General features: G+C 41.4%; 1 protein-coding gene across 1 annotated transcript in view; it reads right to left on the bottom strand.

Moving 5' to 3' along the window:
* Positions 1-26356, bottom strand: part of KDM2A (lysine demethylase 2A) — a gene marked incomplete at both ends in the record, with an annotated part of 133694 nt that overhangs the window by 61971 nt on the left and 45367 nt on the right. Inside the window, 2 exons of the mRNA XM_080695001.1 lie at positions 436-514; positions 2142-2280. Of these exons, the coding sequence (XP_080551127.1) occupies positions 436-514; positions 2142-2280 (218 nt within the window). The remainder of the gene's footprint in view (positions 1-435; positions 515-2141; positions 2281-26356) is intronic.

The following is a 26356-nucleotide window of genomic DNA, read 5'->3' as shown; positions in this document are numbered from 1 at the left end:
GCCTCCCACAAGCGTGCGCCACCACGCCCGACGGGAAATCATTTTAAATTACCTATTGTTCTAGGTTTTTTTCTTTTTTGGTACCAGGGATGGAATCCAGGGGCGTTCTACCTCTGAGCTACACCCCAGCACTATTTTTATTCTTTTTTTTTTTTTTCGTGTTTTTTTTTTTTTTTTTTCCTTCGTTTTGTTTTTTGGTACTGGGATTCCTGGAAGCCCTTTTACCTCCGGGCTACACTTCCCGACCTATTTTATATTTTTATTTGGAAACAGGGTCTCTTAAGCCAGCGCGGCTGACTTCGAACCTGTGTGATCCTCCCGTCTCCGCCTCCCAAGCGTGGGATTACAAGCGTGGGATTACAAGCGTGCGCCAGCACGCCCAGCCCTTTTCTAGGTTTTTAAAACTGTCTATAGCCTTGAGCAAAGAACACTTACTTGATTCCAAGTCCATCGGAATTCTTAAAAATCAGAGGGTCTCTCAAGCCGCCCCGCTGGATATATTCTACATTAAAATCTGTCATCACAGAAGACAATTATTAAACATATTAGAAAAGATAAAAGATTCACAAAAAATCTAAATAATAAAGAAGTTTGTTATTCTATGTACAATAGCTGTTCTGTTATAGAATATACACATGCATGTTACTAAAGAAAAAAGTAGGAGACGGGGAGCACCTACTGAGTAGGTTTTGAGGGGTTTGCTGTTATCTGCTCAGGAAATTCAGAATTTGAACAAGAGTCTTCTCATAAATCCTAAGTAGAAAATACCATTACATTGTCTCTCTTTTTGGTACTGGGGGTTGAACCTGAGGGGTATTCTCTGAGCTGCACCCCTGTTTTTTTTTTAATATTTTGTTTGGAAACAGGGTCTCACTGGGTTTCTGAGAGTCTCTCTATATTGCTGAGGCTATGCTTGAATCTGTGATACTCCTGTCTCAGCCTCCCAAGTATTGGGACTACAGGAGTGAGCATGCATGCCCAGAAGCCTGTCTCTTAACATCCAAAGAGTAAATTCTGACCACTACAATATATACATGACATCCTTGTTAGTTTGCTAAGGATCAAAGTGACATGATATTGTAGAATACCATTTCCATTTCAGTGGGGTAGATGTATGAATGGAAGGAGTTTTAGTAAACCTTTTTTGTGTGTGTTTATGGTATTTGGGGTGGAACCAGAGGCATTCTACCTCTGAGCTAACTCCCCCAGCCCTATTTTTTATTCCTTACTTGAAACAATGTCTCACTAAGTTGCAGAGGGCCTCCCTCAGTAGCGGAGCCTGTCTGCAAACCTGTGATCCTCGGGTCTCAGCCTCCCAAGCACTGGGATTACAAATTTGTGCCACTACTCCCAATTTATTGGACGTGTGTGTGTGTGTGTGTGGGGGGGGTACTAGGGGTGAAAGCCAGGGGGATTTTCTACCTCTGGGCTATATACTCCCAGACTCAGACCTATTTTATACTTTATTTGGAAACAGGGTCTCACTAAGTTGCTGAGCGCCTCACTAAGTAGCTGAGGCTGACTTCAAACCTGGGAGATCCTCCTGTTTCAGCCTCCCAAGCGTGGGGATTACAAGTGTGCACCACCATGGCCAGCTTATTGGACTATTTTTAATTTAACTGAAACCAGGGAATGAAAAAGTTGTCATTAAAAAATATATATGCCACCAATACCCTAACTCTAATAAAAGACTACTTTCCTTTTTCTTTCTTGTGTATATAGTACTCTGGATTGAATGCAGGGGCATTCTCTGAGCTACACCCCAGCCCTATATTATTATTTCCTTTTGAAACACGGTCTCACTAAGTAGTAGAGGGCCTTACTAAATTGCTAAGGCTGGCTTTAAATCTGTGATCCTCCTGTCTCAGCCTCCCAAGTACTGGGACTACAAGCATGAGCCACCACGCCCTGCTTAAAAGATACTTTCTAATAAAACAGAGAAGGACTCTGGAACAGGGCAGAAGGTGGAGAGTACAGGGAGGAAAAGATGAATACATGTGGTATTTTGTAATAAAAGAAAATAGATATAGATACATAACATCATTAGGCAATATTTCAGCTGCTTGGATGATAAGACCACAGTTCTCAATATGATTTTTCCTACACAAGAAGTTGTGGGTCTGAACCAAAATGATACTGACCTTTTCCCTCCATAAAAGTAACAAAATTGGCATTATATTTGTTGGTATGAAGTTTCTCTTCCAGGTCAAAAGTTCTCTTTCCTTCGATTTCATCATCTGAAATGCCATCATCTTCATAGCGCCGTCGCATGGTACCACGCTAGGAAAGAAGGGACATAGGGATGAGAGCGTACACTTCTTCAAGCCTATCTACAGTAGTAACAGTGTTCCCTGAACAGCGTGCTATTTGTCACCTCAGTTACTACAGGAAGCATCAGTTTTCCTTGTACTACAGATCTCTTCTTTCCCTCAACCTAAAATCAGCGAATGGCCAGGCTGGTGGCGCACGCTTGTAATCCCTGTGCTTGGGAGGCTGAGACAGGAGGATCACGCATGTTGGAAGCCAGCCTCAGCTACTTAGGCTCTCAGCAACTTAGTGAGACCCTGTTTCCAAATAAAGTATAAAATAGGTCTGGGAGTATAGCTCTGAGGTAGAAAAGCCCCTGGGTTCAACCCCCAGTACCCCCCCCCACACACACACATACACAACATACAAACATCAGCTGATGTTCTCAGAATACATAGAACAGAACAAAGTTTTAATAAGCCACTAGGTTCCCTTCCAGTAAATTTTACCTTTCGTATTTTTTTTTAGTACTGCGGGCTGAACCCAGGGTCTTTCTACCTCTGAGCTAGACCCTCAGTCCTATTTTTAATTCTTTGGGGGGTTTTGTTTGTTTTGTATGTGGGTGTGTGGTACTGGGGATGGAACCCAGGGGCATTCCACCTCCAAGGTACATCCCAGCCTTTTTTTTTTTTTATGTTGAAACAGGGTCTCACTGAGTTGCAAATGGCCTCACTAAGTAGCTGAGGTTGTCTTCAAACCTGGATCCTCCTGTCTCAGCCTCCCAAATGCTGGGATTACAAGCATATATCACCATGTCTGGCTAATTCTTTGTTTTGAAACAACGTCTCTCTAAATTGTGTATGGCCTAAGTGGCTGAGGCTGGCTGCAAACCTGTGATCCTCTTGTCTCAGCCTCCCAAGTATTGGGATTACAAATGTGCGCCACCACACCTGACTTTCCTAATTAAGTCTATAGAGATATATATATTCACAATAAAAACATAACCAAGTAGGATCTACTAAATAGTTTATCTATCCATCATGACATCAAAAGTAAGGATAAACTATCTTAACATTCAGGTGAGGACACAAAATATAAGCTTTTCACTAGAGAGAGTTGTATCTAGGATTAGCTTTGTAAAACAACCTTAAACCGTAGGGAAATCCAAATCAAAACCATGAGATACCACTTCATATGCACCAGAAAGATTATTATAAAAACTATGAACAGTCAGGCACGGTGGTGCATGCTTATAATCCCATCATTTGGGAGGTTGAGACAGGAGGATCGCGGTTCACAGAAAGCCTCAGCTACTTAGTGAGGCCCTTTGAGACCTGTTTCAAAATAAAGAATAAAAAATAGAGATGAGGGTGTAGCTCAGAGGTAAAATGCCCTCTGGGTTCCACCCCTAGTACTGAAAAAAAGGGGGGGGGGACAATAACAAGTGTTCATGTAAGCATGGAGAAATTTCTGTCTACACAACAGAATATTACTTGGCCACAAAAAGGAGTAAGTACTCATATGTGTTACAACATGCGTAAATCCTGAAACATCAGGCTATGTAAAAGAAGCAGCCAGCTACTCAGAAGGTTGAGGCAAGAGGGTCACATACTTGATGCTGGCCTAGGCAACTGAGATGCTGTCTCAAAATAAAAAGAGGGCAGTGCTGGGCGTGGTGGCGCACGCTTGTAATCCCCGCGCTTGGGAGGCAGAGACAGGAGGATCGCGCAGGTTCAAAGCTAGCCACGCGTGCTGGCTTAGGAGACCCTGTTTTCAAATAAAAAATATTAAAAAAAAAATAGGTCTGGGAGTGTAGCCCGGAGGTGGAAGGGCTTCCAGGAACCCCAGTACCACAAATAAATAAATAAATAAATAAATAAATAAATAAATAAATAAATAAATAAATAAATGGCATAAGCTGGGCATGGTGCCACACACTTGTAATCCCCGAGCTTGGGAGGCTGAGACAGGAGGATCTCCCAGGTTTGAAGCCAGCCTCAGCTACTTAGTAAGGCTCTCAGCAACTTAGTGAGACCCTGTATCCAAATAAAGTATAAGATAGGTCTGGGTCTGGGAATATAGCCCAGAGGTAGAAAAATCCCTGGGTTCCACCACTAGTACCACCAAAACAAACAAACAAACAAACAAACAACAACAACAACAACAACAAAATAAAAAAGGGCTGGGATTGTAGGTTAGTGGTAAGGTGCCCGTGGGTTCAATCCCACTATATAAATTAAATAAAATAAAAAGGGCTAGGGACATAGTTCAGTGATATAGCACTTGTCTAACATATGCCGAGTCCTGAAGTTAAATCTCCAGCAAAAGAGTGGGGGGAGTCAGACACAAAAGATCGCATACTATATGATGTTTTTTGTTTGTTTGCTTGGATTACTTATTTGTTTTTGTGATGCTGGGGACTGAAACCTGGGGCATTCTACCTTGAGTCATACTGTCAGCCCGGTTTTTCTTCAGAAACAGCATCTAAATTGCTGAGAGCCTCACCCTTTGCTGAGGTTGTTCTCCAACCTGTCTCAATCTCCACAGGCTGATTATAGGCGTGCACCACCACACCTGGCTTTTGTGTGTGTGTGTGTGTGTGTTTGTGTGTGTGTGTGTGTGTGTGTGTGTGTGTGTGTGTGTGTGTGTGTGTATTTTTTTTTGGTGGTACTGGAGTTCCTGGAAGCCCTTTCACCTCCGGGCTACACTCCCAGACCTATTTTTACATTTTTATTTTGGAAACAGGGTCTCCTAAGCCAGCGCGCATGGCTGGCTTCGAACCTGCGCGCGCGGCTGGCTTCGAACCTGCGCGATCCTCCTGTCTCTGCCTCCCAAGCACGGGGATTATGAGTGTGCGCCACCACGCCCGGCTTGTATGATTTTACTTTTATAAAATGTCTGGAACAGGCAAATTTATAGAAAGAAACTAATAGTTGCAAGAAACTAGAGAAAAGGAGCAATGGGAAGAGAATGCTAACGGTTATGGTTTTCTTTCAGGAACAATAAAAATGTCATGGAATTAGATAGTAGTGATAATTACACAATTCTTTATATAAAAACCATTTAAAGCAGCCTTCTCCCCACAAGATTTGGTCAGGCACAAATAAATACTTTACATCTCAAAAAAAAAAAAATAGTAATAATCCAGGCATAGTGGCACACGCTTGTAATCCCAGCATCCAGGAGGCTGAGACAGGAGGATCCAGGTTCTAGGCCAGCCTCAGCTACTTAGTGAGGCCCTCTACATCTTAGGTAGACCCTGTTTCAGAATAAAGAAAAAAAATTGGGCTGGGGGTTTAGATCTGAGGTAGAATGCCCTTGGGTTCAATCCCCTGGACCATACACCCACACAGAAAATAATAATAAAATAAAAACCAAGCCAAGTGTGGCAGTGCATGGTTGAAACCCCAACATTTGGGAGGTTGAGACAGGAGGATCACAGTTCAAGGACAGCCTCAGCTACAACTTAGTGAGGGCCTTTACAACTCAGTGAGACCCTGTTTCAAAATAAAGAATAAAGTCAGGCGTGGTGGCGCATGCTTGTAATCCCAGCGCTTGTGAGGCTGAGACAGGAGGATGGCACAGGTTCAAAGCCAGCCTCAGCTACTTAGTGAGGCTCTCAGCAACTTAGTGAGACCCTGTTTCCAAATAAAATATAAAATAGGTCTGGAAGTATAGCCGGGAGGTAGAAAGCCTCTGGGTTCCACCCCCAGTACCACACACACAAAAAAAATTACCACTTATATTAACTTACCATATATTATTATCATTTATATTAAATGGATAAATGGTCACATAAAGGGAATACTTAAGAGTGACCAAGCACTGATAAATAAGAAGCTGATGGGATAGCACACACACAACTTTCTTAGGTGATGGCCAGAGAGAGACGATGCACAATACATACATTAGTACTGACTGCACCATAAAAGTTTCTGACATTCTTTTCTAAAACTGTAGTAAGCTGGGTATGGTGGTGCATGCTTGTAATCCCACTACTTGGGAGGCTGAAACAGGAGGATGGCAGGTTTGCAGCCAGTCTCAGTAACCGTTTCAAAATAAGAAATAGGGTTGTGGGTGTCGCTCTGAGGTAGAATGCCCCTCAATTCAACCTCCAGCATAAAATATTAAAAAATTAAATTTAAATGTACAGTGAAAGGGGTCTTTCCCAAAATGTTTTTATCTAATATATCTAAAAAGCAAAAGAACAGACAAAAGTAAGAACATCATGACTTATTTAATTTTTGCGGTACTGAGGATGGAACCAGGGGCATTCTACCTCCAAAAAACATCCCCAGCCCTATTATTATTCTTTATTTTGAGGCAGGCTCTCACTAAGTTGCAGAGGCCTAAGTAGCTGAGGCTGTCCATGAACAACAATCCTCCTGTCTCAGCCTCCAAAATGCTGGGATTACAAGCATGTACCACTATGCAGGGATCCATTGGGACTTCTGAGCAAGAGATATTCACCAATGCCAACAATTAGAAATTCTGCCTCTCTCAAACTGAGAGAAAAACACATTTATATGATAGTTTTTCTAAGTACAGGTGTTTCTGTTTTAACACTTGGTGTTAACTAGACTAAGGGTTGGCTTTGTCTGACCAAGGTCAATGTTTTTTGGGTTTTTTTTTTGTGTGTGTGGTACTGGGGTTCCTGGAATCCCGTCTATCTCCGGGCTACACTCCCAGACCTATTTTATTTTTGGAAACAGGATCTCCTAAGCCAGCGCGGCTGGCTTCGAACCTGCGCGATCCTCCTGTCTCTGCCTCCCAAGCGCGGGGATTACAAGCGTGCACCACCACGCCCGGCCTCAAGGTCAATGTTTAAAGCAATATTATAACTTTAGCCTGACGGCTCAGAGACAAAGAAAAAGATTTTATTGTTTGGCCTACATATGAAGGCTTATTCTTGCTACAGGCTCAATCCCCAGCAGCTTTTTGTTCTTAAAGGAAAACTTTGTTAAATGTTTGTTAAATGAGTAAAAAACAAAAATAAGAAAACACCTTAGTTCATATGGCTTAAATTGCTAAAGGTTTAAGTTTGTTAAAAATTTCAAAATTGAGCCAGGCGTGGTGGCGCACGCCTGTAATCCCTGCGCTTGGGAGGTTGAGACAGTAGGATCGCACAGGTTCGAAGCCAGCCTCAGCTACTTAGTGAGGCTCTCAGCAACTTAGTGAGACCCTGTTTCCAAATAAAATTAAAAATAGGTCTGGGAGTATAGCATGGAGGTAGAAAGCCTCTGTCTGGGTTCTACCCTGAGTAGCACAAAAAAAAAAAAAAAAAAATGTCACTGAAAGATTAACATACTTTGGTTTCTTCAGGTTAAGACAACTATCGTCATATTGTCTTCCTGGTAATAGATGTTTAAATTGTAATGTCATTCTAAAGATTTATTTTGTTAAATTGATGGTTTAATGCAATGGTTGGTTATTAGAAGGGATAAATTAGTGGGTAAATGTAAGTAAACAAATTGTATCTATACCTGTGACTAAATGTATCTATATCTAAAAACTAAATGTGTTGTGTATCTAGAGTCATCTAAATGTGCTAAAAGATTTCAGAAATCAAAAGTCAAAGGTTAAAGGTGTATGAGTTTTATATTTGTATGTGACTGACCAATAAGATTTTTGTCTTTTAATTCAGAGATTTAGCCTTAAGACCTGTTTTACAAATCTGTTTGTCCTAATTAAATAAATGTCTTATTGTATAAGAAAATACGGTCGATGGTCAGGTAACACATTTATTTTCATTGTTAATGTTGTTCTCTAAAATTATTAAATTGTTAATGTTATTATCTAAGAGATAAAACTATCTGATTTTTGTCAATACTGCTAGCTCACAGACTTACAGTTACCAGAGCGAGGCCAGCGTAAAAATGGGTCAATGTGCAGGAAACCCTTATAAATATATGAATGGAATTCAAAACCTAGCTATTATGTTTGATCTAACAAAAATGAGATGCATATTCTATTGTGTCTCTGGAATAAAGGCTCCCATTAATCAGCTTTTAAGTTTGACCTTTGGGGTGTCTCAACAACAGAAATAAAGAGACAAATACAGACACAGGGACAAGCCCATTTAATAGCCCTGCATTAGGTAATAAGTATTTACCCCCTCAGAGATACCAAAGGCTTCTTATACAGAGAGGGAAGGAGCTGAAGGCCTTATACCTGCTGGTATTGCAAAGGTGCCTGGATGTCATATCGAATGGAGTCCGTTTACATCTGGGCTGTGCCACCTCTAAAAAGCACGCTGCCCTCACCTCTGAAAGGAAGTGAGGTCGTCTGCTCCCTTTGTTGCTGCCCTCAAAGACTGAGGACTAAGGATGCCCAAGGCTCATCGGCAGGGCCCCTCTGATCAGCCCTCTAACCAGCCAGAAGCAGCCTGGGTAACTCTTGAGGTAATAGACAAAATATTGATTTTTTTAATATAGGGCTTAGTCTTCTGCTCGTTTTGTCTCTTCTATTTCGTATCTGGGGTTGACAGCACCCCAAGGCCAAAGAAATTTATAATGTCTTAAGCTTATAAAAAAGATAGTCTACTCTTGTATGCTAGCTGGCCTGATCCTGATGATCAGCCTCTAACCCTAATATAAAATGAGTTGCCGAGAAGAGCAACTATTGGCACACATGGTTTTATTTATTTATTTATTTTTATTTTTATTTTTTGGTGGTACTGGGGTTCCTGGAAGCCCTTCTACCTCCGGGCTACACTCCCAGACCTATTTTTACATTTTTATTTGGAAACAGGGTCTCCTAAACCAGCACGCGCAACTGGCTTCAAACCTGCGCGATCCTCCTGTCTCTGCCTCCCAAGCGCGGGGATTACAAGTGTGCGCCACCACGCCCGGCTGGCACACATGGTTTTAGATCACAGACCAGCCCTCAATTATTTGCTAGCTGACCAAGGAGGAGTTTGTGCTACTGTTAATACTTCCTGTTGCATATATATAAACTCCTCAGGCACAGTGAAACTAGAACTGAGGACATTCTAACACAAGCTAAGTGGCTACAAGAACGAGCTACAAAATCTTTGTCACCACAAATACGGAAACAGGTCCAATATATATTTCCATCCATTACCTCATGGCTGCTGCCCTTTCTCGGCCCTTTAATCATGTTAATCGTCATTCTCATCTTTGGTCCATGTCTTCTTAACATACTAACCAAGTTCATCTCTTCTCGTTTAGAAAAATTCAAGCTACAAATGGTCCTTCAAATGGAGCCTCACATGAATTTCCAGGCCACAGTCTACCGTGGCCGCCTAGATTGCCCACCTCTGATGGAGTCCTAACTGCCTCTGCCCCCACTACGCCCCTTACAGCAGGAAGTCGCTAAGAATGGTCCTTGCCCTATTTCCCTAAGAGCAGTTAGGGTTCCCTATTCGGAAGGGGGGACTGAGGAGGTAGAAGGAAGTAGGCAGATAGGGAAGAGGCCTTGGTAGAAAAAACTTTATTTCCTGAGGGGCAACAAATATCAGCTCTTCTAAGGTTCAGAGATAAGAACAACCAAAGCTTCCCAAAATCATCTGTTTACTAATCAATAAACCCAGGAGACATCACTGGAGCAAGTCTGACACTCCTACTGAAAGGAGACCCCTCAAAGGACATGCAAATACCCTATGCAAATTCTGAGAGCTGCTTCCCAGAATCCCACACTCCAACCAACAGAGGACATGCAGACATATATAAACCCCTAGCGCAGTCACCAAGACGGTTACCCACTCTGGGAACCTCTCCCTGTTGGGGAGCTTCTCTCTCTCTTCCAGGTCACGTTAGCTTTGAGAGAAGGTGGAGTGCAATTGAAGGCACGTGGCCCGTGCTACACTTGGGTAGTGACCTGAAGGCCTCTGCTGGACATCAAGGCCGACCAGGGCCCCTAGGGGTGACCTGCACTTCTTTCCTGGCAGATAGCGTGGACTTTGGGAGAAAGCAGCTTGCAACTGAAGGCATTTGGCTTGGGCTACCCTCAAGTATTGTCCTGAAGGCAACTGCTGGACACCAAAGCCCCGATAGACCGTAGAGGTGTTCTGCCACTTTCCCTATTCCTTTCGGGCAGATCGCGTGGACTCTGGGAGGAAGCAGCTTGCAACTGAAAGCATTTGGCTTGGGCTACCCTCAAGTATTGTCCTGAAAGCAGCTGCTGGACTTGAGAGTTCCGACAGCCCCTTCGGGGCGTTCGGCCACTTTTCCCTATTTCCTGCTGCTTCCAATAAACCTTTTACTCCCCTTCCTGCGGTCTGCGGGTGTCATTCTTTGCTCACCGTAGACAAGAACCTGGTAAGGAAACGCCGAGTTTCTTCTCAAGAAACTCCCTTTCATCTTAAGGAAATGCCAGGTTTCTTCTCAAGAAACCACCCATTTCACCACCACCACCACTTCTTCTTTTTTTTTTTTTTTTTTTTTTTGTGTGTGTGTGTGTGTGTGTGTGTGTGGTACTGGGGATTGAACATTGAACCCAGGGGCATTCTACCTCTGAGCTACATCCCCAACCCTATTTTTTAAATTATTATTTATTTGGAAACAGGGTCTCTTACTAAGTTGCAGAGGCAGGACTGGGATTATAAGCATATACTACCATGCCCAGCTGAGACCTTACTTCTTAAAAAAAAAAAACAAAAAACCAAAACAGGGCTATGGGTATAGCTCAAAGGTACAATGCCCCTGGGTTCAATCCATACACATACAAAAAAATCAGCATAAGAAGTTATGTTTATGATATTCCAATATTATTTTTATTTTAAAAAAAAAACACTGCAAGGTAACAGATCACATTTGTTAATTTTTACTTCTAGATAGTGTGTCTTTAGGTTTCCTGGCACCATCTTTCCTTCAATTCCTAAGTCTTCTTCTGTGCTTTTATAACAAAAGTAGTGGTATTCTTGGGAGGTGAGGAAGGAGGACCATTAGATCAAGGCCATCGTAAGAAATAGTTGCTTCTCTTCTAAGAAACAGAAAGGGAGCTGGGCATGGTGGTGCAAGCTTGTAAACCTAGCATTTGGAAGGCTGAGACAGGAGGATCATGATTCAAGGACAGCCTCCGCTACTTAGTGAGGCCCTCTGCAACTCAGTGAGACCCTGTTTCAAAATAAAGAATAAAAAATAGGGCTGGGGTGTAGCTGGAAGGTAGAATGCCCCTGGGTTCCATCCACAGTGCTGCAAACAAACAAACAAACAAACAAACAAACACAGAAAGGGGCCGGGCGTGGCAGCCCTTGCCCAGTACTTAAGAGGCTGAGACAGGAGGATGGCACCAGTTTGAAGCCAGCCCCAGCTACTCAGTGAGACTCTCAGCAACCTAGTGAAACCCTGTTCCCAAATAAAATATAAAAGAGGTCCGGGGTATAGCCCTGAGTTCCATCTCGAGTACCACAGGAAGGAAGGAAGGAAGGAAGGAAGGAAGGAAGGAAGGAAGGAAGGAAGGAAGGAAGGAAGGAAGGAAGGAAGGAGAGAGGTGGGGGGAGGGAGGGGGGAGGAGGGAGGGAGGGAAGGAGAGAAGGAGGGAGGAAGGATGGAAGGAAGGAAGGAAGGAAGGAAGGAAGGAAGGAGCAAACAAACATGCATAAAGGGGGCTGGTGGAGTGGCTCAGTGGTAGAGCACATGCTTGGCAAGCTTGATGCCCTAGGTTCAAATGTTAACACCCTTAAAGAAAAACAAAACTGGTTCCAGCACAACCATAATCAACAGGCCAAACAATGAAGCTCTACATAAAGAGAACATTTTTTAACTTAACTGGAAAGAGGCTGAGACAAGAGGATCACAGGTTCTAGAACAACTTCACCACTCAGCAAAGCCTTTAGCAACTTAGTGAGACAATTTCAAAATAAAAACAGCCGAGAGTGTAGCAAGGTAGAACACCCTCAAGTTCAATCCCTAGCACCAAAAATAAATAAAATGAAAAGGGCTGGAGGGTACAGTTCAGAGGTAGAATGCCCCTGGATCCAAACCCTGTATCACAAATAAGGAGGAAGATAAAGGATTTGAAAGGATAATTCTCAAAACCAGTCAATAAGCATTTGAAACATTCAGTCATCAGGGAAATGAAAATCAAAACCCACAGTATGAAATAACCACTTTAAGCCGGGTGTGATAGCACATACTTGTAATCCTAGTATTTGGGAGGCTGAGACAGGAGGACTGCAGTTCGAGGACAGCCTCAACTACTTGGTGAGGCCCTCTACAACTTAGTGAGACCGTTTCAAAATAAAGAATAAAAAATAGGGCAGGGGGTGTAGTTCAGAGGTAAAATGCCTCTGGGTTTCATCCTCAGACCTGCAAAAAAAACAAAAACAATAACAACAACAAAAAAAAAAAAACCGAAAGAACCACTTCTAATTTACTAGCCAGATAGTGTAGGTGAGGATATAGAGAAAGTGAAATCCTAAAACACTGCCATGGGAATATAAAATAGCACTGCAGACCCTTCGGGAAACACTGGCATTTTCTCAATAATAAAACATAAAGTTACCACATGACCTAGCAATTCCACTTCCAGGCATCTGTCCATCCAAGAGAATGAAAATATACATCCTGCACATAGTAACCTTTTTTTTTTTTTTTTTTTTTTTTGAGACAGTCTCAGCAATATTGCCTACATTGGTCTCAAACTTGTAGACTCAAGCAATTCTCCCATCTTAGCCTCCTGAGTAGCTGGGACTACAAGAGTGTGTCATCCTAACCAGTTCTCCTAGCAAGAGAACTATGTTCTCTTTTTTCACTATCCTCTTGCCTCAGTCTCCAAGTACCTGGGATTATAGGCAGGGACCATACAGCATTATTAAGGATAGTAGCCAAAAAGTAGACGCAAGCCAAAGATCCAACAACTGAAAAAGGGTCAATAAAATATATATCTTGAGCCAAGCGTAGTGGCGCTCGCTTGTAATCCCAGCATTCCGGAGGCTGAGACCAGAGGATCGCGGTTCGCGGACAGCCTCAACTACTTAGTGAGGCCCTCTGCAACTCAGTGAGACCCGGTTTTCAAAATAAAGAATAAAAAATAGGGCAGGAGGTGTATCTCAGAGGTTGAATGCCCCTGGGTTCCACTCCCAGACCCGCAAAAATTAAATAATTAAATAAATAAATAAACAAATATATATGTATATATATAAAAATGGAAAGATGTTTGAGCAATAAAAAGGAATTAATTACTGATAAATGCTAAAACTGAAAATATTACAATAAGCCAGTGACAAAGACTGCATATTATATGATTCTGTTTAGATGAAATGTCCAAAACAAGCAAATCTACACAGAAGGTAGATTAGTGGTCGCCAGGAGCTGCGGGAAGAGGTGATGGACAATAACTGCTCATGCGTTCTGGGTTTCTTTGGGGTAATGAAAGTGTTCTAAAATTAGATGGTTGTGACTGCTATTTGCACAGCTTTGTGAATATACTAAAAATACTGCCAAATTATATACATTTTAAAGCGTGAACTACATGGCATATAAATTTGGTAATTTATATTTTTAATAAAAAATAGTAATGATAATCTGTAAAATAAAAAGTAATATAAGTAAAGCAGTGTTTTTATAATAAAAAAGGTTTGATGTAGACCAATAAGAAGGCACACTGTTCAAGAACTTTTTTTTAAGAAAGTACAATCTTTTTTCTAAACAATTCTCATAACCATTTTAATTTTATATGAAAAGGTACATGAGTGACTAAAACAAAGCAGTATTTCATTAGCTAGAATAGTGTACCAGGAATGCAAAAGCAATGTCAGTTCTTAGAATTTCCACTACATCTAGTGATCTAATTCACCATATTAAAAGATTAAAAGATCAAAGTCAATCACTAAGCTGAACATGAGGAGGGAGGTGGGAGGGAATGGGGTAGAAATTGGGGAAGGGCTAAATGAGTGTGCATGTATGCCTCTACCATCCTGTACTCCATTATGAGGTATGACTACAATGCACCAATTAAAAAAAAAGATTAAAAGACGCCAGGTATGGTGGCACATGAAGATTGGAGATTTGCAGCTAGTCTCAGCAATTTAGCGAGGTTCTCTACAACTTAGTGAGACCCTGTTTCACAATAAACAAAACAGGGCTGGTTAAATACATTTTCAACCCAGGATGCAGGGAAAACTGAATAGCTACATGCAAATCAATGAAGCTAGATCTTACCTTATATGCAAACAAAACTAACACCTCAAATGGATCAAAGCTATAAAAGCTAAAACTACAAACCCTAAGAGCTAAAACTATAATGCTCTTCCAGGAAAGCAGTAGGAAAAAAATGACACTAGATTTGGTGAGCTTTCTTGGGATGTGACACCAAAAGTACAGGCAACAGAATAAAACAAACAGATAAGTTCCACTACATCAAAATTTAAAACTTTTGTGCACAGAACATTATTAAAAGAGTAAAGAACTGAGCTTGGTGGCACACACTTGTAATCCCAGTACTAGGGAAGCTGAAACAGAGGATCACAGGTTCAAAACCAACCTCAGCAGCATACTGAGACACTGTTTCAAAACATGCTTATAATCTCAGCATTTGGGAAGCTGAAACAGGAGGATCTAGGTTCATGGACAGCCTCAGCTACTACTTAATGAGGCCCTTTGCAACTCTGTGAGACCCTGTTTTAAAAATAAAGAATAAGCCAGCCGTGGTGGCGCAAACTTGTAATCCCCGAGCTTGGGAGGCAGAGACACGAAGCCAGCCTCACTGGTTTAAGAGACCCTGTTTCTAAATAAAAATATAGAATAGGTCTGGGAGTGTAGCCCGGAGGTAGAAGTGTTCCATTCCCAGTACCACCAATAAATAAATATACATACATACATACATACATACATACATACATACATACATACATACAAGCAAAATTAAAAAAAGAAAAGAAAGGTCTGAGGGTGTAGCTATGTAAAATGTCCCTGGGTTCAACAGCAAAGCTGGAAAAGTAGCTTTTGCAATAGCAAAACTGGAGCCCTAATGCATTGCTGGGGGTGGGGGTAAAATGGGGTAGTCTTTGAGGAAAACAGTATAGCACTTCCAAGAATTAAACATGATCCAGATGTTTGGATTTCTAGAAATATACCCAAAAGAACTAAAAGCAGGGACTTAAACAGATCCTTCTATATCAATAGTTCTAATTGATTGGAAGTGGTGTGCACATTTGTAATCCCAGTACTTGAGAGATTGAGACAGGAGGATCCTGGATTTCTGGACAGCTTCAGCTACTTAGTGAGGTCCTCTGCAACTCAGTGAGACCTTGTTTCAAAATAAAGAATAAAAATATAGGTATAGGGGTATAGCTCAGAGGTAGAATACTCCCTAAGTTCCATCCACAGTACCTCAGGGCGGAAAAAAAGTTCTAACTGCATTATTCACAATAACTAAAAGACAGGAGCAATTCAAAAATCCATGAATAAGTAAATGAATTAACAAATATGGTATATACATATATACATACATATAAAATTCAGCCTGAAAATGGAACAAAGATCTAATATATGTTATAACCTGCTTGTAGACACTATGCTAAGTAAAATAAGCCAGACATGGAAAAAGGACAAATATTGTATGATTCCACTTATATTAATAGGCATGTAGGATAGGCAAATTCATAAGAGATGTAACTGGGTGCACCAGCACATGCCTGTAATCACGCCTGTACTCACAATACTTGGGAGGCCAACACAGGAGTATTACAAGTTTGAGGCCAGCTTTAGCAATATATAGCAAGACCCTGTTTCAAAATAAATAAGAAATATATATATATATTTTTTTTTTTAAAGACTTAGAGGTATAGCTCAGTGGTAGAATGTTCTTGGGTTCAATTCTCAGCATCAAAACAAAACAGAAGCCGGGCGTGGTGGCGCACGCTTGTAATCCCCGCACTTGGGAGGCTGAGACAGGAGGATCGCACAAGTTCGAAGCCAGCCTCAGCTACTTAGTGAGGTTCTCAGCAACTGAGACCCTGTTTCCAAATAAAAATATAAAATAGGTCTGGGAGTATAGCCCAGAGGTAGAAGGCCTCTGGGTTCCACCCCCAGTACCACAAAAAAAAAAAACAAAAAAAACAGAACCAGAAATAGAACAGAGGTTTTCAAGTGTTTGAAGGAGGAGGAATGGGAAGTTACAGGTTTATGGCTACAGAGTTTCTATTTGGGGTAAGAAAAATGTTTGAAAAACAGGCAGTGGTGATAATTGTACAACACAGAGGTAGAATGCCCCTGGGTTCAATCCCCAGTACCAGAAAGTACCAGGAAAACAAAACAAAAAAACAACAAAAAAAAACTACCCTGAGAACCACTGTATGAGTCTATCAATTTATATATGCATTATATATTACTATATATAATATCTTTTTTGTGGTACTGGGGATGGAACCCAGGGGCCTTCTACCTCTGAGCTACATCCCAGGCCTATTTTTATTCTTATTTATTTTGTGGTATTGGGGGTGGAACCCAGGGGCTTTTCTACCTCCAGGCTATACTCCCAAACTATTTTATACTTTATTTGGAAACAAGATCTCACTAAGTTGCTGAGAGCCTCACTAAGTAGCTGAGGCTGGCTTCAAATCTGTGCGATCCTCCTGTCTCAGCCTCCCAAACGCTGGGATTACTAGCGTGCGCCACCACGCCCGGCTTTTTATTCTTTATTTTGAAACAGGGTCTCACTGAGTTACAAAGGGCCTCCCTCACTAAGTAGTAGCTGAGGCTGTCTGTAAACCATGATCCTCCTGTTTCAGCCTCCCAAATGCTGGGATTACAACCATGCAATACCATGCCCAACATCAATTAATATTTTATATGTCAAACAGTTCATACTTGCCTAAGATAACTATGTGTGAGAATTAAGATACATGATGGAATTATTTTATCCCATACTGAGAATTTGCTATATACCAGTTCCTCCAGTCCATTCATCCTATATTCAAAGTATCTCCTTTCTGATCCAGGCCCCTCTCCCAGGGGCTTCGACATCATTCTCTCCTTCAACATTACTCTTCAACCTCAAAAAATTAAACTTCCACATATCACTAATCTCAACCAGACAGTAAAGGGTGGTTTTAGTTGGAGAATTTAAATTGTTCCTATTCCTAAAAGACACAAAGGAGTCAGAGAGGAAGTCTTGTAAAAAAAAGTATGAAAAGGGCTGTTGGTGTTTTTATTAAAGAGATACCAGAATGGCTACTGCTCAGAAGGTGATCTATGCTGCCAGGGCAAAGTAACCACAATAACAGCAGCAGTTACTATGACTAATGCTTGAATGCCTAACATATGCCCAGTACCATAATGAACATTACACATGTATTAACATATTTAAATCCAACATTTCCTCTCTATAGTATCCTCTCTGCTTTACAAACAAGAAAAAAATCAAGGATAAAAGTTACTTTGTCCAAGTTACAAAGGAACTGATTTGGCTAGGAAATGGTATGGCTACAATTTAAACTCCTGGCACTTTGGCTCTGGAGCTTAAATTAAGTCCCACTGTACTACACTACTGAAATCTGGGAATGAAACTTCAGCCACACAAGTAGTTTGAGGCAGCTGGAAGAAAATGCCAAAGGAGACCCCACACAGCTGAGATGTTCCATTGAGAGAGAGAAGAGGAAGTGGTGGGACCACTTGGCAACAAGAGAGAGATTATCGCTAAGTGAGAAAAACATGCCTGGTAGAGAATTACCAAAGGCTCTTCCCCAGATGGAAAGTTTCTGATATTTGCTAAGATGCACTACACCTTTAGCTGCTTAATATGCCACTTTTATTTATTAATATTCTATCATTCCTGATTTCTAATTATAGCCTTTTTCTGCGGTACTGAGAATTGAATCCAGAAGACTTCCACCTTTGAGCTATACCTCCAGCCCTATTTCATTCTTTATTTTGAAACAAGGTCTAAGTTGTGGAGGGCCTCACAAGTAGCTGAGGCTGGCAACGAACCTGCAATCCTCCTATCTCAATCTCCCAAATACTGGGATTACAAGTGTGTGTCACCACGCCCAGGTTCTGATTATAGCTTTTTCTTGACAAATTATTTTACTAAATTATTTTACTATTCATTCACAGCTATTCTGGTTAAAATAAAAATATTGCTTATCCTAATGAGAGATTTTTTATATCTCAAAATGCTTTGAGTTCAGTATATTTACTTGTATGTAGTATGAAAAACTTTTTCTTTATATTTACAATCAGAATAACAATCATTACACATCTTCCACAATGATGAAATTGCCAAATTTTTTAACCAAGATTAATTTCTTCACCTCATATTTTCATGAAGAAACTGAAGGTTCTGATTTTACCACCTGAGAATACATTTTCGTTAGAGAGCCCCTTGCTGGTGATGATATAACAAGATGAATGGCTAAACACAGGGCACGTGCCCATAATTCCAGATACTTGGGAGGCTGAAGCAGAAAGATCACATGATCCTGAGCAACTTAGTGAGACCCTATCTCAAAATGAAAAATAAAAAGGGCTGAGGATATCCAGGCATGGTGACTCATGCTCGGGAGGCTGAGACAGGAGGATCACACAGGTTCAAAGCCAGCCTCAGCTACTTAGTGAGGTCCCCAGCAACTTAGTGAGACCCTATTTCCAAATAAAGTATAAAATAGGTCTGGGAGTATAGCCTAGAGGTAGGAAAGCCCCTGGGTTCCACCCCCAGGACCACCAAAAAAAAAAAAAAAAAAAAAAAGGAGGATGTAACTCAGTGGTAGAGTGCCCCTGGCTTCACCCCCTATACTGGAGTGGGAGGCAACAACAAAAAACAAGTAACAATTAGATTTATCTTGCCACTGTAATACTGCTACAAAAGGGGAAGGAGATTTTCGTACAATTATAAAGCTATATAGGTTAAATATGAATCTTTACAAAATATACCAAAAATCCTCACTTCATAAACTTAATATACATTCATACATACTTTAAAGAAGAAGCTGAGTCACCCCATATAAATGTATACATAACCAAATAATCAAATGAACTTGAAAATATTTTGCTCTGTGCTGGGCGTGGTGGCGCATGCTTGTAATCGCAATACTTGAGAGGCTGAGACAGGAGGATCGCACAGGTTTGAAGCCAGCCTCAGCTACTTAGTGTGACCCTGTTTCTAAATAAAATATAAAATAGGTCTGGGAGTATAGCCCAGAGGTAGAAGGCCCTTGGATTCCATCCCCAGCACCACACACACAAAAAAGTTTTGCTCTCATTTTCTTTGCAAGTTCACAGTGCAACAGTACTGCCCCAACATTATTCCAAGGTTGTATTTGGACAGATAATGCTGTCTACATCCTCTGTCCCAGCTTCATTTTTGTTTGTACACTATAACAATTATCTGAATATACTCATTCATAAAATAAGGCCATGATGACTGTGGAACAATACTCAGTATACAAAAATAAAAGGGGAAGTCCTAAGCCAACAGTAACAGTGCATGTTTATAATCCCAGTACTTGGAAGGTGAGACAGGAAGATCACAGGTTCACAGCTAACCTCAGTTACTTAGGTGAGACCCTGTTTCAAAATAAAGAAAAAAGGCCAGGGCATGGTGGCGCATGCTTGTAATCCCAGCATTTGGGAAGCTGAGACAGGAGGATCATGGTTCGCAGATGGCCTCAGCTACTTAGTGAGGCCCTCTGCAACTCAGTGAGACCCTGTTTCAAAATAAAGAATAAAAAAAAAAAAATAGAACTGGGGGTGTCACTTGGAAGCAGAATGCCCCTGGGTTCCATCCCCAGTACTAAAAAAAAAAAAGGGGGGGGGGTTGGGGATGTAGCTCAGAGGTTGAATGCCTCTGGGTTCCATCCCCAGTACTGAAAACAATAAAAAAATAAAAATAGCAAAAGGAAAGTCCTGCTAGGCATGGTGCTGCATGCTTGTAATCCCAGTACTTGTAAGCCTAGTCAATTTGGCAAGACCTGTCCTAAAATAAAAAATTAAAGAGTCTCTGGGCGTGGTGGCACACGCTTATAATCCCAACATTCAAGAGGCTGAGACAGGAGGAACACAGGTTGGAGACCAGCCCCAGCTACATAGTGATGCCCTCTGCAACTTAATGAGACCCTGTTTAAAAATAGAGAATAAAAAATAAAGCTAGGGGAGTAGCTCAGAAGTAGAATGCCCCTGGGTTCAATCCCCAGTTCTGGGGCCGGGGGGGGGGGGGGGGGGGGGGGCCGCGGGAGTCCTAAATCTAAAGAAGATCAGTGGCCAGTAGGGGGAGATAGATATTAAAAAACAAACAAACTATAGTTTGTGAAGGGAAATGTGTGTGTGTGTGTGTGTGTGTGTGTGTGTGTGTGAGGTAGTTTCTGGGGAATTAACCCAGAGGCATTCTATCTTTGAGATCCAGTGTGTGTGTGTGTGTATGTGTGTGTGTGTGTGTGTGCGTGTGCGTGTGTGTGTGTCTTTGAGATCCTGTGTGTGTGTGTGTGTGTGTGTGTGTGTGTGTGTGTGTCTCTCTCTCTTAGGTAGGTAGTTTCTGGGGAATTAACCCAGAGGCATTCTATCTTTGAGATCCTCTGTGTGTGTGTGTGTGTGTGTGTGTGTGTGTGTGTGTGTGTGTCTCTTAGGTAGGTAGTTTCTGGGGAATTAACCCAGAGGCATTCTATCTTTGAGATCCTCTGTGTGTGTGTGTGTGTGTGTGTGTGTGTGTGTGTGTGTGTCTTAGGTAGGTAGTTTCTGGGGAATTAACCCAGAGGCATTCTATCTTTGAGATCCTCTGTGTGTGTGTGTGTGTGTGTGTGTGTGTGTGTGTGTGTGTCTCTTAGGTAGGTAGTTTCTGGGGAATTAACCCAGAGGCATTCTATCTTTGAGATCCTCTGTGTGTGTGTGTGTGTGTGTGTGTGTGTGTGTGTGTGTCTTAGGTAGGTAGTTACTGGGGAATTAACCCAGAGGCATTCTATCTTTGAGACCCAGCTCCAGCCCTTTTTAGTTTGTTTTGAAACAAAGTCTCCCTAGGTTGCTAGAAGTCTCATTAAATTGCTGAGGCTTGTTTTAAACCTGTGATCCTCCTGTCTCAGCCTCCCAAATACTGGGATCACAGGCACCGGCCATCAGCCTGGCTAATTAGTCTTAAAACTAACAGAGGGATTGTCAGACTCTGTATAAGTGACACAAGAGATGTTTATTAATTCGGTGTAACTTTACTGAACACCTACTATGTTCAAGGGCTATATATACAATTTGTATTACTCCAAAGCCAGTTTATGGTGCACACACCTATAATCCCAGCTACTTGGGAGGATGAGGCAGGGGAATGGCCAGTTCAAGGCCAGCCTGGACAACACAGGGAGACCCCGTCTCAAAACAAAAAGGCAAAACAAAACAACTATTGCTCTTCTCTATCAGTGACCTCTTTGAACTGTTTTTGGTTTTCCCCTCAGTATCTCTTTACTAATAAAATACACACAAGCCAGGCTTGTTGGCTCATGCTTGTAATCCCAGTAACTTTGGAGACTGAGAAAGGTTCAAAGCCAGCTTCAACAATTTAGTGAGGCCCTCTGTAACTTACTTAGTGCGACTGTTTCAAAATAAAACATAAAATAGGGCTGGAGATAGAGATCAGAGATAAAAAGCCCCTGGGTTCAAGCCCCAGTAACACACACACACACACACACACACACACACACACACACACACACACACACTATGCTAAATGAAATCATAACCCAAAGGAAAATGTCTGCTTTTCTAATTATTTACCTCCTAGAATAGTCGCCCCCTATCTCAGTGCATGAGACCAAATCTAGGACCCCATACCTACTGGACAAACATTCCACCACTGAGTTATCCCCTGTCTCTTTTATTTTCTTCTTTTTTGAGGTACTGGGAATTTAAGCCAGGGGCATTCTATACGTCCAAGCTGCACCCCAGCCCTATTTTTAACTTTTTTTTTTTTTTTTTTTGGTGGTACTGGGGTTCCTGGAAACCCTTCTACCTCTGGGCTACACTCCCAGACCTATTTTTATACTTTTTTATGTGGAAACAGAGTCTCTTAAACCAGCGCGCGTGGCTGGCTTCGAACCTGTGCGATCCTCCTGTCTCCGCCTCCCAAGGAGGGGGGGGGGTTTACAAGCGCCACCATGCCCAGCTTAACTCTTTTTTTAATTTTGAAACAAGGTCTAAGTTGTGAAGGGCCTCACTAAGTAGCTAAGATTGGCTGTGAATCTGCAATCCTGCCTCCCAACCATTGGGATCACAAGCGTGCACCACAACGCCCAGCTAAGTAATAATCTTTAAATAATCCCCCACAAAAAAACTGGAACAGTAATAACTTAGATCCTCAAGCCAATAAATTTCTTATCTAGCCAATGAAACATCCACTGAGATTCAAATACTCCCTGAGCATTTTGTTTACTGCCTGGTTTATTTCCACAGCAACAGACACCTAGAACACAAAAACAAAATAATGTCTGGTTTTTTCATTGTCATAGTTCTATAACTTATGTAGCTGTAAGTCATTAGTATGATAGAAAGTTCAGGCCATACCAATTTATTTTCTAGAAGGTAATAAATTTAATATACTTGTTAAAGAACAACAACTTTAGAAAAAGTCCCTAGAAGTTTACCTTGAAGCTAAAGGGGAAATAAAATGACATTCATTCATTCATTTATTTATTTGCTTTCAGCTAGCTACCAAGAAAGAAGCTATGAAACTAAAAGATAGCTTGTCCTGAAAACGCCAGACATTTGTTCAGAAAATTATATAAACCAAGCAACGCGCCGCACCCGCTGCTTCTTCTAGATCTGAAGTGAGTTCAAGTGGGTGGCAGGTGCCACTGGAGACCAGGACACAGTACATAAATGCAGCTTTGCGGCACCTCCATCAGGGTGCTTTCCTCCACGACCCTTCTCTCTGGAGCTGTGACTCACATTTTGATTAACAAAGGCCAACCTCTTCATCAACATACCACCTCTTTTCAAACTGTCAAACTTGAGATTTATGAAACTTCATGTCTAGGAGTAGAAGCTTTAGGAGGAATTGGCACAAGATCAAGAGCTAGTGTTTTAAATTACTCCCCACAAATGCAGATGCTCTCCCCACTCCCACCACTCTAAGTTCTGGGGAGATGGCTTGCCCTGTAAGGATTCCTTCTCCCCATTCATACCAATCAAAGTTAAAGCAGAAAAAACTATCGCCTTATGTCTGAACTTACCTAAGACTATTACTATACCTAAGAATATTACTATAACAGCAGTAAATTGACTCACATAATTAAAGAAAACTTAATAAAGTTATATTTAAGCCACCAGAAAAACTAAAGATTGAATGATCACATTTTTCTACATTTCTATAGACCTAAGTATCACATTTACATTACCAAATCACCTTCAATCAAGCTAAAATGCCTATATGTAAAATACTCACTTTGAGGTATGACCCCTTTTATTATGTTTAGTAAAACTACAAAATGAGCCAGGTATAATGGCACTTGCTTATAATCCCATTACTTGGGAGGCTGAGACAGGATGATTCCAGGTTCACAGCCAACATCAGCAACTTAGAGAAGTCCTCTACAACTTAGTGAGACCCTATTCCAAAATAAAAAATAAAAACAGGAGCCGGGCATGGTGGCATACACTTGTAATCCCAATACCTGGGAGGCTGAGACTAAAGGATCCGGGTTCATGGCCAGCCTCAGCTACTTAGTTAAAGCCTCCACAACTTAGAATCTATTTCAAAATAAAGAATAAACCGGGTATGATGGCCCATGCTTGTAATCCAAGCATTTGGAAGGCTGAGACAGGAAGATTGTAGTTCACTGACAGCCTCAGCCACTTATAGTGAGGCCCTTTGCGACTCAGTGAGACCCTGTTTCAAAATAAAGAGTTATTAAAAAAAAAAAAAAAAAGGACTAGGGGGTGTATCTCGAAGATAGAATGCCCCTGGGTTCCATCCCCAGTACCACAAAAAACAAATTAATTAATTAAAAATAGGGCTGAGGTTCCATTCCCAGTACCAAAAAATAAATAAATAAAAAATGGGGGGTATAGCTCAGAGGTAAAAAGCCCCTTGGATTCAATCCCCACTATCCCCCCCAAAAAAAAAACAAACTACATAATGACGGGATTGGAGTCAGAAGTGGGTCTGGGTCTAAGTACTGCCACTCTGAGCCTCAAATTCCCTAACCTTCATTTACTCATGTGAAAATGTCAAGAATTTCACACACAATGAACAGGGCAGATGTAAGACTTAAATGAGAACACATGTACAAGTACTTTGCCTTAGAAATGAAAAGGTGTCTGACACAGGAGAATCACAGGTTCAAGGCCAGCCTCAGCAACTTAAGGAGATCTAGTTTCAAAAGAATAAGGAAATTCTGTTTCAAAAATATAAATAAATGGCCAGGCGTGGTGGCGCACACTTGTAATCCCCGTGCTTAGGAGGCAGAGACAGGGCAATCACGCAGGTTCGAAGCCAGCCGCGCTGGCTTAAGAGACCCTGTTTCCAAATAAAAAAGTATAAAAATCTGGGAGTGTAGCACAGAGGTAGAAGGGTTTCCAGGAACACCAGCACCACCAAAAAAAAAAATATATATATATATATATATATATATGTATGTATGTATGTATGTATGTATATATATATATATAAAATAGGGTTGGAGGTGTAGTTCAGAGGTAGAATTCCCCTGGGTTCATCTTTAAGAATGCAGACACATACACACAGAGGCTACCGTATTATAACAGCAGGGTCTAGACCTAGTTTCTAGGGTTCAAAACCTGGATCAGCTTCTCACTATACATGAGCTCCTTAACTAATAATAACAGATGCCACTACACAGGACTGTATAAGGATTAAATGAAATAAAAAATGTAAAGTGGCACACATACTCAAAGAATAATGGCAACTGTGGTTTTGAACATAAATCAGCATTAAACTAAACTACCTTGCCCAAAAACAATGGCCTAGGCTTAGTATGGTGAAGCATGCCTGTAATCCCAGCATTTGGAAGAATGAGACAGGAGAACTGAAGCCAGTAAAGACCTGCAGCAACTTAGTGAGACAGGAAGGAAGGAAGGAAGGAAGGAAGGAAGGAAGGAAGGAAGGAAGGAAGGAAGGAAGGAGAACCCACAACCAAGCATGGTGGCACATGGTTATAATCCCAGTATATAGGAGGCTAAGACAGGAGGGTCACAGGTTCAAGATTAGCCTCAACAATGTAGGATGTAGAAAGACTCCCAACAACCTAGTGAGACCATGTCTCAAAACATTTTTTGTGTGTGTGGTAGTACTGGGGATTGAACTCAGGGGCATTTACGTCTAATCTACACTCTTAGCCTTACTTTATTCTTTATTTTGAAACAAGGTCTCAATAAGTTGTAGAGAGCCTCACAAAATAGCTAAGGCTGTCTGAGAACCAATGATCCTCCTGTCTTACTTAGCCTCCCAAGTACTGGTACTGGGATTACAAAAGTGTGCTACCACGCCCGGATTTCCATAGATCTAGAAAGTCAGTTTACAGAACTTGAAATTTCTCACACTGAATATTATCCTGTAGTTTCTTCTCACTATAACCCCTTGTTTCAAGTCTTTTGTACAATACATCATTATGTTTTCAACACAAAAACTATTTGAAACCAGCGATCAGGGAAGAACTCAGAACCGTGGTAATCAATAACTCTACCTTCTCTCATTTGGTTTTCTAATTCATCAACTACTCTGTCTTCATCTAAAATGGGACAATCATATTCTTCATCAGAGCCATCATATAACTGACCTTCTTGAGCTCATTCACCCACATTAATGTATTTCAGTCCTGATCTTGACGCAAGTTCTTTGCCTAGTGTGTTCTTCCAACCCCTGGTGTACTGGTGAGCAAGATTTTTGGCAGCAACACAGTTCTCCAGGTGAGACGCAAGAGCAGGCAGCAGCCGCAAGGAGCAGTTGGCTCCCAGAGCCACAGCACCCCACAGGTCCCCACCCTGCCTGCCCGCCCGCAGTCCCCCACCCCCGTGTGCCCGATACCTGGCCCACTGTCCTATTTTATTTATTTATTTTTTTAATTTGGAAACAGTCTTGCTAAGTTGGTAACAGCCTCACTAAGTCATCAAGGTTGGCTTCAAACCTGTGATCCATCTCCCTGTCTCAGCCTCCCAAGTACTGGGATTACATGAATGTGCCACCACACCAAGCAAAACATTTTTTTTTTTTT

This window comes from Muscardinus avellanarius, assembly GCF_963383645.1.
Source record: "Muscardinus avellanarius genome assembly, chromosome: 1".
NCBI lineage: Eukaryota > Metazoa > Chordata > Mammalia > Rodentia > Gliridae > Muscardinus > Muscardinus avellanarius.
This window is presented reverse-complemented; position numbering and strand designations above follow the sequence as displayed.